At 35.4% G+C, this 14910-nt stretch overlaps 1 protein-coding gene across 1 annotated transcript in view; it reads left to right on the top strand.

Annotated features, from left to right (window-relative positions):
• The first annotated feature begins 1701 nt into the window (after positions 1-1701).
• The window catches only part of MCCC2 (methylcrotonyl-CoA carboxylase subunit 2), an 89754-nt gene continuing 76545 nt past the window's right edge, over positions 1702-14910 (top strand). Inside the window, exon 1 of the mRNA XM_051992513.1 lies at positions 1702-1951. Coding sequence (XP_051848473.1) covers positions 1817-1951 — 135 coding nt within the window. The 5' untranslated portion in view covers positions 1702-1816. The remainder of the gene's footprint in view (positions 1952-14910) is intronic.

Raw genomic sequence — 14910 nt, 5'->3', positions numbered from 1 at the left:
CCTCTTCCAAATTTCCTAATTTTTGTTAGTAGCCCAACCATTCCTTGTTATCTATGTTCATAACATTTGAGTTATTTTTCTTTTCCTTTTTCTTCAAATCCCATATCCAATTAGTTGTCAGTTCTTGTCCACTTTACTTCTACAAATTTGTTTCTTAGTGTAATGTATGCCTTCCTCAAGTTAATTTTGTAGAATTAGTAGCTTTCTTCAAAGTATAGCCTAGTTATTAATTCCTAAATGAAGTCTTTCCTGATCCCTAGTCATTAGTAGTCTTTCCTTCTTGAAATTAGTATTTAATAAATTTTTCAAGAATGACTCAGTAGATGTTGATTCTCCATTTAAAATTTATCCTCAGATTTAAATTAAATCAAATGAAGATGCACTTGACTTGGAGTTAGACTTAGAAGACCTAATTATATCTCAATTTTGACATTCATTAGCTACATGCACATGATCTTTTAAAATCACTTTCTCCACTTCAACCCTCAGTTTCTTCATTTATAAAATAAGGGGAATGGACTGACTCCTTGAAATTTTCTTGGCCTTAATATTTTCAGGTTTTGAGCTTTCCCCAACTTGATTACCAAATCACCCATTTGCTTCATTTTGTATGCTTTGTGTATGAGTCTTGTTTTCCTGCTCACAAGCTCCCTAAGGAGAGAAAGCAATGTCTTATTCATCTTTAGAACTTCTCTAGATCTATAAAGTGCAATGTATGTGGACAGATACTACAAATTGCTGTAGGATGTTTACTTGTACACATACTTTTTGTTACTAACTAATCCTCTTCCCTAGATCTAGCAAAATGCTCTGTACACTCCGCCTGAATACAGCTATTACAAATTACTCCAGGATGGTTCCTTGAACATGTACTTTTTATAACGCATTAACCCCTATTCCTGTCTCACAGGGGGTGCAAGCTTTTTTTTTTTTTTTTTCCCCAGTTAGGGCAAAGTCATTATTGTCTATCCTTTATTCTGGAAGAGGACCATGACATCAGGGAGATGATGCTATGATGTGCAAGTGAGTTGTATTTAATTGATAGAGGGCTGTGCAAAGTCACCAGGCTCACTTTCTCCTCCTGAGAATTATATAGATTAATGACTGGAGAGGGCCTTGGATGCAGTGGAAGCTCTCAGCCTTTTTTTTTTTTAAACAAATTTCAGTTTGCCTGAGGGCCCGCTCAATCAGTAATTAAGGCTAGGTAAGAAAGGAGGCATAGGGTGGTCTGTTTTACCTACTTAAAAAAACAAACCCACAAACAAAAAAATTCTAATTACAATCCGAGAGATGTCAGCATTCCTGGCCATAACAGGAACAATTCCTAGTTACATTGATTGTGAACCAATCAGGTCCCAAACAACGACCGGTTGTCGGTCTATCAACGAGAACGAGAGCGATTTGGGTTTAAGGCACGATCCTGGTCCGTAAACCCCAAGATATTTTGTAAAGTTTCAGCGATCAAAATTTACATCACTGTGGGTCAATATATAGGAATATATACGGCGAAGTTCTGCACTATTAGAAAGCCAAGAAAGGGACGCACCAACTGAAACCTCAGTGCATCTTGCCGCTGCAGCCCCGCATTTGAGCCTCGGAGAGGCAGCAGAGTTTTGGAGGATCAAACTCTAGACCGGGAAGGGGTAAAATGATTCTGCCCTCTATTAGCTGTAGCGAGAGGGGCGGGCTGGGCCGCGCTGGCCAATCCCTGGCGGCGCTTGTGGTCATGCATCTTCGCGTCTGAGCACGGAGGGGGGCGTTGCTGCGCACGCGGAGGGTCAGGTTGACTTTTCCCTCACCCCGGTGTCTCCCCGCGATGCTGCTCGCCCTGAGGTCCGGTGTCCGGGCGCTGCTGCCGGGCCGCGCTGCGGTCCCGAGGCTGCGCTCCTACCATGGGGACGCGGTGGCCGCGCTGGGCTCCCAACTCGACACGGGCTCCGCGCTCTACCAGGTAGGCCGGGCGGGCCGAGGGCCGGCTCGGGCGGTGTAGCTGCGCCCCGAAGGCCCTGGCGGCCTACTCTTCCCTCTTGTCTGGGGCCTGCGAAGGAGCCATCTGTGCAGCAGATGGCACCGGGGCCTCTGGGGCTTCCTGTTCCATTCACTTTGTGGGACTCGCAGCCTCGGCCCAGGCGGGCACATCTGCAGTTTCCTCTGTGGGGCGATTTAAGATGTACTCCCAGTGAACTTCTACTGAAGGAACAAACAATAAAAAGGCAGCCCCCCGCGTAGCAATTTCTAGGAAAGGGATGTCAAGTCGCCTACTTTGTGGCTCTGCCCTTCCCTTCCCTCTCTTCCGGTGATGTTTGGCCCAGTGGACTAGAGTTCTCTAGCTCTAACCTCTAAGAGGTCCGGGCTCTGAAAGTTAACAAGTGGTAGGACCCGTGGAAGTCATCTCACACTTTCTCTGTTTTCTTTCTAACTCTCTAATCTTCTCTCTCTCTCTCTCTCTCTCTCTCTCTCTCTCTCTCTCTCTCTCTCTCTCTCTCTCTCTCTCTGTGTCTCTCTCTCCCTCTGTATCTCTCTCTGTCTCTCTCTCTTTCTCTTTATCTCTCTTCTCTTTCTGTCTCTCTCTTTCTCTTTCTGTCTCTCTCTTTCTCTTTCTCTCTGTATCTCTCTCTCTGTCTCTCTGTCTCTTTCTCTTTCTCTTTGTCTCTCTCTGTCTCTCTATCTCTCTTTTCTGTCTCTCTCTCTCTTTCTCTTTCTGTCTGTCTGTCTCTCTCTCTTTCTCTTTATCTCTCTTTCTCTCTCTCTCTCTCTCTCTCTTTCTCTCTCTCTCTTCTCTTTCTCTCTCTCTCTGTCTCTCTCCCTCTCCTTCCCTCTTTCTCTCCCTCCCCCTTCCTGTCTCTTTTCTGTCTCTCTCCTTGTCTCTCTTCTAAGTCTTTCTCCCCCTTTCTCTTTTTTCTCTCATTCTTTTTCTTTTATCACTCTTTTTCTCTTATCTTTCTCTTTTATGTCATCCCTGTAAAAAAGTGATAGCATTTTACCTCTCTAGTTTTTTTCTCTTTTTCTTCCTCTCCCAATCTCTCTTACTGCTTTCTCTTTTATCCCTCGTTTTATGTCTATGTCTGTCTCTCTCAAAGAAGCAGCAAATTCTAAAGTGAATTTTCTATAGTCACATAAGCTGTTAAATAGCACAGCAAGTATTCAGACCCTAACTCCAGGATTTTTTAATATATATATATATATATATCATAGGTTAACTTCAAATCCTATAATTGTGTCATATATTTATCTGCCTATCCCTTGTAATGCTTAGTTCACTGATTTGCATAGATTGTAAATACCTGCCCTAGTTTATAAAGCCCCTTTTTTGATAGAATCTGTGATTTAAATACCCACAGAGGTAATAATAATTATTATAATGATAATGATGAAAACAGTGTGCATTTATATAGCATTTTAAAGTTTGCAAAGCATTTTACAAATATCTCATGTTATCACAACAACCCTGAGAAGTAGGTACTAATATAATAATAATATACTGTCCTATAACCTCAAATCTTTTTTTCTTAATGTTTTGCTAATTCTTATATATTTATTTATTTGTGAGACTGTTAGGGTAAAGTGACTTGCCCAGATCACATAGCTATTAAGTGTCTGAAACTGCATTTGAACTCAGGTCCTCTTGACTATCACTGCACCACCTAGGGTACAATAATTTATCAACTGCACCACCTGGTTGCCCATCTGATTTATTTATAACATTGATTTTTTAATAGTATTTTATTTTTTCAAATACATGCAAAGATAGTTTTCAGCATTCACTTTTGCAAAATTTTGCGTTCCAAATTTTTCTCCCTTTATCCTCACTCCTCCCTAAGACAGTAAGCAATCTAATAGAGGTCAAACATGTGCAATTCTTCTACACATATTTCCATACATGTCATGTTGTGCAAAAAAAATCAGATCAAAAAGGAAAAATACCGCAAGCAAATAGCAACAACGACAAATGTTGAAAACACTATGTTTTGGTTCACATTTGGTCTCCATAATTCTCTCTCTAGATGCGAAAGGCACTTTCCATTGCAAGTATATTGGGATTGCCTTGAATCACTGAATTGTGTAATGCTGATTTTTAAAATTTTTTGACTTCCAAATTTTTTCCTTTCAATCCCTCTCTTACCATTTGAAAAGGCAAGCAAAATGTTATCAATTGTACATATGAAGTCATGCAAAACATTTCAATATTAGCAACTTGTCTTTTAAAATATATATTTTTATTTATTTTGTTAATTATTCCCAATTACACATAAAAAATTTAACTTTTTATTTTAATAGTATGTTATTTTTCCAATTACATGTAAATATGGTTCAGCTTTCATTTTTGTAAGATTTTGAATTTCAAATTTTCTTTCCCTGTCCCTCCATTACCTCCCCCTTCCCATGCTAACAATCTGATTAGCTTACATGTGTATGTTCATTTTAAACATATTTCCATATGAGGCATATTGGGAAAGAAAAATCAGAATGAAAGGGGAAATGTACGAGAAAAAAAAAAAACAAAAGAAAAAAAGGTGAAAAAAATAGTATCCTTTAATCTGAATTCAGTCTTCATAGTTCTTTTTCTGGATACAGATGTAATTTTTCACCCCAAATTTATTTGAATTACTTTGGATCATTGAATTGCTGAGAAGAGCTAAGTCTTTCTTGGTGATCATCCCATAATCTTGCTGTTGCTGTGTACAATGTCTTTCATTTTTAGAAATTTTGAGTTTCAAATTCTCCCTCTCCTTCTAAATACCTCCCCTACCCATTGAGAAGGCATGCAATATATTAATTATACATGAAGAGTTATGAAAAACATTTCCATATAAGTGAAGTACAATTTATAGTCTTCAAGCATTGGTTAGACACTGGAGTTTATATGATTTGCTCAAAGTATTTTAGCCATTATTTATTATAAGTAGCATTTGAAAAATTATTTTCTTGACTCAAGACAGCTTTCTAGTCATTATTGCATACTATCCGTTGGCATTCTAGGGTTACTAATCCAATTCAATCAGCATTTATTAAATATCTATCATATAGCAGGAAGTGTGGCATAATGATAGAAAACCTGCCTTTGGGTCAGAAAGAATTAGTTTCAAATCTTGCTTCTTAACATATAAATAGGTTCTGTGACCCTAGACAAATCACAGCTCTCTTAAGACTAAGTTGCAGAGCAGTTAGCTCTCTGCTTTGAGAGAAGAAATTTTCCTTACACTAATTCCCAACACTAAGAAATCATAGATGTGAACAAAAAAAAAAATTGACATGCAATGTGTAGAGACTGGAGGTATAAAGACAAAAACAAATCAATTCCTATTATTAAGAAGTTTACATTCCACTTCATTTATAAAATTTATTCATTTATAAAATAAAATACCCATTTGTATTGCCTTACAGGGTTGTTCTGAGGATCAAATTAGAATATTTGTAAAACCATTATAACTTAAATCCAATATAAATATGAATTATTTCATATTTATATATTGTGGTAGCTTTTTATAGTAAATAAAGATGAATATGAATCAAAGATAGATTTGTAGACTCTATGCCTGAAAGGGACCTGTGACAATGTAATGGTAAGGGTTCAGCATTTGAAAAAACTGGGCATGAATATCTGCCATTTGTTATATAGAGTTTAGAGTCCAGTAGGTGGTAGCACACATGCACAGAATACCATTTTGGTCATAGGGTTTAGAAATTACCTCAGAGGTCTTTTAGCCTCTTTTTTTTTTTTTTTCTAGTCTCAACCTCATTTTATGGTTGAAACTGATGCTTCAAGATCCATGCCCTTCCCATCAAGTTATCTTTCCCTATTCAAAGTATCTCTTGGCACTTTCCTTGAACTTTGTCGTCATATCATAGTTATTTGTGCATTCTTTGAGATGGGCTTTTGTCACTTCTATGACATTGTGACATATATAACACATGTATCTCATGAATAGTACCTTGCACATGATATATATTTAAATATTTGTTAAATAATCATTGGAATGAATAAATGAAAGAAGTGAACAGTGTTGCCCAAGGTCACAAAGATAGCAAGTAATTTGAGAGCCAGGAAGGAACCTAAATCATCTGATTCCAAATTCATTTCTCTATCCAAATTAGAATAAGGGCACAAAAATATAAAGTGCTATGGGATCAAATGGGGGAGAAATTGCTTCAGGCGAGTGGATCAAGAAAGCCTTCATGGAGAAGATAGTATGTGAACCTTAAAGCATGGGAAGGATATCATCAGACTAGACATTCTGAGTATAGTAGTGAACATTTCAGTCTTAGGGAGGAAGTTATCTCTTCATTTTAAAACTTGTGCTAGAGAAGGAAATGAAAGCCTGACATAATCTGATATGCACTCTAAATTTGAAGAGACCATATTTTATGCAAGAATAACCAGCTTTGCCTCTTCATCATGTGTTACCATCTATCCCATCAACCCAAAGCACCAGAGCTCTTTTTTTTTTTGATCCTCTTCTTTTTCCCAATCAAGTTAAAAACCCAAACCATAAGAAGTTCTTTTTGTTCTCTGTATAGAGAGCTTGAATTATTCTGAGTTTTAATGTGCCAGAGGTTATTCTTACATGACCATGCCACACTCTTGTATTCAGCTTGTTAACTGCCCTTGCTTCCATATTCTCTACATATCTTTATTAAAATCTAAGTCTATTGATAACCCCCATTTTCTTCCTTATCTGAAATGCAATTCTTTGCATTCAGAATTTTATTCTTGAGAGCTCTCTATTGTTCCTGGGTTGACTTTTCTAATAGACTTAGCCCATGGAATCCTATCCATTTTTTCTTTAAACCCTTGGAGAGAAGGGATCAAATGAAGGAGAAATTGCTTCAGGCTAAGTGGATCAGGGAAACCTTCATGGAGGAGATGGCATTTTCATTTTTTTCCCTTTGTCAGTGATGATAATCTTGGACCAAAGAAGACAAAATAAAAATGGTTAATGGGGAGTTGCTTGCTACAATAATTAAGGAGATAGTAAAGATACTTAGTTATTGTTGATGAGTTCAATTATCAGGTCCAGACTAATTACATTGATTCTATTAAAAGATTGATGGGATCAATTGCTGAGCTACTGTAAGTCATGTTTGAAAGATCATGTTCAGGTATTTGAAAAGTTACCATGCTATAGACCCAATGACAGAACAGTACATGATGGATGTCACACACACAGAAGCAAATGTAGACTTGATGTAAGTATAACTTTGTAATGACTAGGGCTATCCAAAAGTGGAATGAGCTATCTTTAAGCAGTCATGCAGGCAATATACAATTATCCCTTGGACTATCAAAGTAGCATTCTGTTTAGTATCTCTGTCTGAAGTCTCTCTCTACTTCGGTCCATCATCTACTCAGCTAGAAAGGAAGGTTGGAGACATTACAAAGTATTTTGAATGGTAGCTGAGGAAATTTGGTTTTTAATTAGTAGGTCAATTTTTTAAAAAGCAACTTTGTAGCTTCCATGCTTTAAGTACATTGGCAAGGGATTTACTGTTCTGAGCTGGCTTTGCCATGGAATAAGTAGAAACTTGGGGAGTCAAGGGAGCATTACCAGTCTCCCCAAACTCAAGACCATTAATTCCCTTAATAGTAAGTATCTGAGAAGCTGGTAATCAGCTTATCCCACAGTATATTTGTACATTATATGGTTTATATGTTGGAATAGATCTTTTTAGAACCATACTATTCAGAATTCCTAGCCAAGAATATTGCTAGCCCTATGAAAATAACCCCATTCTTTTATATTATAGAACATTACCCCAACTATATTTGGTTAACTTTTTAAAAACTATTCCACCCAGAGTTATAGCACTGGCAAAAATGGGATAAGGCTTCCTGGGCTTATTTCATGGAGCTAGTAGCAATATGCTTGGCTAGGAATTCTGGACAGTGGAACTGAGAGAATGAATGGTCCTTTAAGTATGACTGTTCATCTAATTAAGATGTATTGAGTACTATATAAAAATAGTTAAACACCCTAACTTAGTCAATATCTTATAGGATCTTATAATTTAAAACAAATAACATTGATTTACATAGATTTATAACAGGGTAAAAAAGTAGACATTTAAGCATATGAGTTTTGTTCTTGCTGTTCTTAATATAGAAAATAGAAATTTTTTAAAATAGTAGAGGCAGTTTGGAGTAGTAGTTAGGAAGCTTACTTTGAAGTCAAGAAGATTTGGGTTCCAGTCCTACTTCTAACACATATTGACAGATTCACACCCTGGATAAGTTCTTTAACCTATTAATGCTGTGAGAAATGAAGATTGTAAATTTCACAGAAGATGGTGACTTGATTTGCTAGAGTGATTTTTCTTATCAGGGAATTCACAACATCATTGAGATTATAGATCCAACATTAGTACAAAATTAGACATTCACAAATCATTCGACAGCTAGCTTAGTCATAGCAGGGGAAAGGATATTCACCAAACATAAATCGATACTAGCACTGGGAGGTGAAAAGCAAAATCAGAAGAGTGAAAATAAAATAAAAAAAAAAAAGATAGCAAGCAGTGTAATAACCTCCTCAAAGGATGATTAAATATGTGAGAATGATCATAAATCCCAGACTTTGCTTCCGTCCTTCAGAAGGATTAAAACCTATATCCAAATGATTGGTTAATGTGATAGGTGGTGCCAAATCTTTGCAGTTTATAGTGTGTCTTCTGATATATAGAGGTAACCATGAATAGGAGAAATATTAAGAACACAAAGCTATAGCGAAAGGCACTTCCAGTATAGTCACTGATCATAACTGTGAATTAATCCAGTCCATTGAACACATGTGCTAGGCAGTGTGCTAAACACTGGAGGATACAATTAATAAAAATAAAAAGTCTTTTTCCACTTAAGAAGCTTACTTAGAACTATCTTTCTACATTGTTGTTGTGCTAGCTAAAGGAGGAGACATACAAAAGAATTTAGGAAAGTGGTATCTGAACACTATAGAGTAGAAACTAGGTAGAGCAAGAAGTGCAGAGTTGATTAGGGTCATCTTTACTAAAGTAGCTAAGACCTTCTTGCTTGTAATTTGTCTGAATGACAGTCAATATCAAGTAGTATATTGTTCCACTAACCCTGGCTCACCAACAAGTACTGAACCCTCACTGGGAGCCTTATGGGTAAAAATATCTAAAGGCCTCTTGAAGCCTTTCTCCTGCACCAACTAGCAGTGCTCAAGTTTGAAGCAATACTAGTTAGACTAGGCAATCATAGTATCTCAATAATGCTTTTATCGGTTCCTTTGGTCTTTCCGGTTTTTCCCAGAGAGCTGTGCAGTGATGATTGCATACTGTGTTAGCACAGCAGCAATGTAGAAAGATAGTCAGTTCTAAATTATGGTAAGCAAAAGGCTGCACTGAATTGCCTTTGCAAAAATTGTTCATACTAATCTCTATTTTGCTGGGTTCCATATCTTTTTCCACTCTGTTGCTGGGCCTGTGCTATAACTTGAAGCCACTGCTATTAGATTCAGTCATGTTGCCAGTTTCTACTGTTTTTAAGAAGTTCTTCAGTGGATTTTTGTGCCTTAAAAACAAAACAAAACAAAACAAAAACATTTGGTCAGTCCTGCTTTTTAAGATGTTATTTTCAGGATTTTTTTTTGTGCCTCTTACTAAGCTGTTGACTCTTTTTCCATAATTTTCTTGCATCTCTCCTGTTTCTTTCCCCAATTTTTCCTCTACCTCTTTTATTTGATTTTTAAAATCCATTTTGATTTCTTGTTGTGTTTGTGGCGAATTCACATTTTCCTTTGAGATTTTGCTTGTAGGTGTTTTGATTTCATTGTCTTATGAGTTTGTTACTTGATCATCCCTTCATCATAATAAGTTTTTATGGTCAGTTCTTTTTGTTTATTTACTCATTTCCCTAGGCAATTATTTGATTTTTAACTTTGTTAAAGTTAGACTCTGCTTTCTGGGTGGTGGGGGCACCATCTCAAATTTTAGGGTTTTTGTGTTGATGTTTTCAGAGCTAGTTCTGAGGGTTTCTAAGTTTTCAGTGCTTCAAAGGTACTGGCGTTCCTGTTGGCCCTGGTACTGAGACTAGAACTTCTAGCACAAATACTAGTGCTCCTCTTCAGGGGATTGTGCATGACCACAAGCACTTTTTTTCTGCCCTGACCAGGTTCCCTGCTTCTCTTTGTCCACAAGTGCTGTGTCTCCTTTTGACCCTGGAATTATGATTTGAGCTCCTAGCACAAGCAGTAGTATTCTTCTTTACCCTGGGATTGTGCTCAGGAATTGTATATAGGCAATGAAATAGGACTTTAGTCCTGTACTTAGTACTGTAATCTCTTTCTCACTAATTGTCTGATCCCTTACCTGGACCTCCTACATTATCTTGGGCTGGAGAATTGCTTCACTCCAACTGCTGCCCTGGAACTTGACTTGAGACACTATTTTAGAGGGTTTTTTTTGCAAGGGAATTTGGGAAAGTTCAGGTGATTTTCTGCCTCTACTCTTCCATCTTGACTCTGCTTCCTGGAATCATTGATTTCTATTTGATTTATTCTGGTTTTCATGGATTCCATTACTTAGGAAAGACTTAACACTTTTTATTCTGAACTATTTATTTTATCAATTATTTCTTTTTTTGAAAAGATAAGAAAAATAAGGAAGATGAAAAAATGGTCTTTTAATTTGTATTCAGAGATCATCATTCCTCTTTCTGGAAGTGGATAGAATTTTTCATTCTGGATTCTTTGGGATTGTCTTTGATCATTAAATTGATAGGAGCCAAAACTGTCAGTATTTTAATTAGGTAACCTTGTTTAGAAATGAAAAATCACTGAGGCAATTAATAGCTAAAATGTTTAATGCTGGTTTTTCTCCTTTCTTCACCTCTTTAAATAACTTTTAATTAAGTGAATGTCTAAGAAATAGTCATTTCTAATCAGGTAGAATTAAGTTCAGGTTTTTACATTGCCTCTTACTACAGTTTCCTTTGTTTGAAAAAATGAGCATAATATTTATATATTGTAAGAGATAATATGATATAATGGATACCAATTTATTAGATATGGAGTCAGGAAAACATGGGTTTAATTTTGCCTTCTAATATTTAAAAGTTGGATAGATCCAACTTCTTCGTGGCTTAGGCAACTCCCTAGGGCTTATTTATTAGGCATAAACACATGCTATGTTCCTCATGTCCTCCCAAAAGGATCTTGCTGGTTACTTGCCCTTCTTATCTCCTAGGATTTATAAAAAGATTAAATATTATGTACATAATATTTAATCTTTTTATAAATCCTAGGAGATATATATACACACATATGCATATATATACTTCTATAGCTTTGAAGTCTATATTTATTACTATTTGATTATATCTATTTTAAAAAAGTTTTATTGATATCTTTGTTATGTCATGGTTTCTTTTGGATCATCATTCTCACCACATTTTCCTGTATAACAAAGATAACAGTTAATTAGCACTAACCTGACAAAATCATAACTTAATCCCCACCACTACCAAATAGAAAAATATTCCATTGTATATTCTTTGGAATAAGTACTAATTAGTGCAATTGATCTGAGTTCAGTGATCTTTTGACATTGTTTTTATTTATATGATTGTGGTCATTGTATTTATTATTTTCTTGGTTCTACTTATTTCAGTCTGAATAACTTCATACAAATCTTTCCATGTTTTTCTGGATTTTTTGCGTTTGTCATTTCATATACTAAACAGGATTTTATTAGTATGTCACTGTTTATTCATCTATACCCCAGTTAGTGGACACCCATTTTGTTAGGTTGTTTGGTTTGTTTGTTTTTGACTATAGTAACAATAGCAAAAAAACCTGTTATGAATATTTTTGTTATAAATGGGTTTTTTTTTTTTTTGTCTTTAACTTCTTTGGTATGTAGATGGTTAATAGGGGATTCAGAATCACAGAATTTCAAAATTGGAAGAGACTCAGAAGCTATCTACTCTAATACATTCTTCTTTTTTTAAATAATAATTTTTTATTTCCAAAATACATGCAAAGATAGTTTTCAACATTTACCCTTGCAAAATCTTGTGTTCCAAATTTTACTCCCTTCCTTCCCTCTACTTCATTCTCCTAGACAGCAAGTAATCCAGTATATGTTAAACATATGCAAATCTTCTATATATATTTCTACATTTATCATACTGCACAAGAAAAATCAGATCAAAAAGGGAAAATATGAGAAAGAAAAAAGCAAACAACAATAAAAAAGGCGAAAATATTATATTGCGATCCACATTCAGTCCCCATAATCCTCTTTCTGGATGCAAATGCATCCAGATGGCTCTTTCCCTCACAAGTCTATTGGAATTTACCTAAATCATCTAAATTGTTGAAAAGAGCCATGTCCATCATAATTAATCATCACATAATCTTGTTGCTGTGTTCAAAGTTCTCTTGATTCTCCTCACTTCACTTAGCATTAGTTCATGTAAATTTCTTCAGGTCTTTCTGAAATCATCCTGTTGATCATTTCTTATAAAACAGTAATTTTCTATAATATTCATAGACCATAACTTATTCAACCATTCTCCAATTGATAGCATCCACTCAGTTTCCAGTTCCTTGCCACTACAGAAAGGACTGCTACAAACATTTTTGCACAAGTGGATCCTTTTCCCATTTTTATGATCTCTTTGAGATACAGACCCAGTAGAGATACTGTTGGATCAAAGGGTATGCACAGTTTGATAGCCTTTTGAGCATAGTTCCAAATTGCTCTCCAGAATGGCTAAATCAATTCACAACTCCACTACATTATTATATATTAATGTCTCAGTTTTCCCACATCTCCTCCAACATTTATCATTATCTTTTCTTGTTATCTTAGCAAATCTGAGAGGTGTATAGTGGTAACTCAGAGTTTTTAATTTGCATTTCTCTAATCAATAGATTATTTTTTCCTATGACTAGAAATGGTTTTAATTTCATCTGAAAATTGTTCATTTCCTTTGACCATTTATCAACTAATACATTATTCTAAAAGAATATCTTTCACATTCTGTTCAAGAAATGGTTTCTACCCTCTTCTGGAAGACATCCATTGCAGGAGGGATTCATTATCATGTGGACTGTTCATTTTGCTTTTGGAAACTCAAGTTTTTCCTACATTTTCCCATTTATAAGTTTCACTCATTAATCATAGTTCTGCCTTCTGTGGCTTCCTAGACCCTCTCTATTCCTATATGTTTACCTTTCAAATACTTAAAAAAGATATTGGTCATATCTTTCCCTCTGTCTCCTCTAACTTTCTAGTTTTTCTTTTTCTTGATAGCTATTTAGTTCCTTTCACCAACCTGATGGATTTGATTTAAAACTTTGCTTGCCAAAATCACTTTAGCATCATATTCTTTTTTATCACTCTGAGTTTGTAGGCCACTAAAGTCTTCAGATTTTTTTTTCAGACAAACTACTTCCTAAATTTTGCTTCCTCTATCTTATACATATATATATAAATATATATATAAATAAAATATTATACTTTTATGTTTTATATATATAAACATGTATGTATACGCACGCACACACACACACACACACACACACACACACACACACACACACATATAAGTTTGTTTGTTTTTTTTTGACAAAGCAATTAGGGTTTAATGACTTGCCCAGAGTTACATAGCTAGTGTTAAGATCAGAGGTCACATTTGAACTCAAGTCCTCCTAAGTCCAGGGCCAGTGCCCGGATCCACTATGTCATCTAGCTGCCTCTATCTTATATTTTATCATATATTTTAAAAATCATTCTTTTGAACCAGACTTTTCATTAAGATCTAATAAATTTATCTTATTTAGATTCAGCTCAGTATTCTAGCGTTTCAATATCTTTTTGAAGCCTGACTTCTCTGGTGTTTAGCTTTCTCCCAGATTTGAGTTATCTGCAAAAGTATTAAGTATGCCCTCTATAGCTTCATCTAAGACATTGATAAATACGTTAAACAGCTCAGGGCCAAGCTCTGATTCTTGGGAGAGTACTCCGAGAGATCCCTCTTCAAGCAGACCTGGGATCATTCATGATGATTCTTTGGATCCAGTTGTTGAACCAGCTCAGAATCCATTTAGTTGTAGTATTGTCTTGTCCAAATCTATCTTTTTCACAAAAATAGTATATACTATTTTATTAAATGATACCAATTTGAGGAAGTATATATATTAGTAGAATAAATTATATTCATGAGTATTCATCTTTTCTTTACTTCCTTGTAAATTGTTCTTTTGTTCTCTGCTGCACATCTTGTTTACTTTATTCTTTTTTCCCTCCTTCAATTACCTCCCCCATCTCCAAGCAGGCTATAGTTAAGAAAGAATATATTTATATACACATATGTAGATATAGATATATGCATACATACACATGCACATACACACATACCTCCTTTTTGTTGTCCCCACTCTCAAGCAAGCTACAGTTAAAGGAAAGATATATTTATGTATATATATGTAAATATATACATGTATATACACATTCACACACACATATCCACATACATAATCTTTTCTATCCCTTCTGACTTTTCATTAAATTCTACTTCATAACTTGGCTTACTTAACCTCCACTTCCTTCCTTGGGGAATCCTTCCCTTGTCTTATTCCTTCATCCTTTGCTTCCTAATCTACCCATCTTTCCCCCATTATTTCTTTATAGATTTTGGAGGGTACTATAACCTTTATGGTATATTTGTAATGTTGCCTTTTGAACCCATTCCTGATGTGAGTAGGTTTTCAGAACTATGAGTCCTCCTCTACCCTCTAATGCCTCTGTATCTGTTCTTCCTCTGTATTTCATTTATATAAAATGATAACTATTTTTATCTTTACTGTCTCATTCTTTCTTTTAAGCTTACCCTATTATTGATGTAAATTTTAAACATAAAGTATATATTTCCCATATAAAAAAATA

This window comes from Antechinus flavipes, chromosome 1 (genome assembly GCF_016432865.1).
Source record: "Antechinus flavipes isolate AdamAnt ecotype Samford, QLD, Australia chromosome 1, AdamAnt_v2, whole genome shotgun sequence".
Taxonomy (NCBI): domain Eukaryota; kingdom Metazoa; phylum Chordata; class Mammalia; order Dasyuromorphia; family Dasyuridae; genus Antechinus; species Antechinus flavipes.
This window is presented reverse-complemented; position numbering and strand designations above follow the sequence as displayed.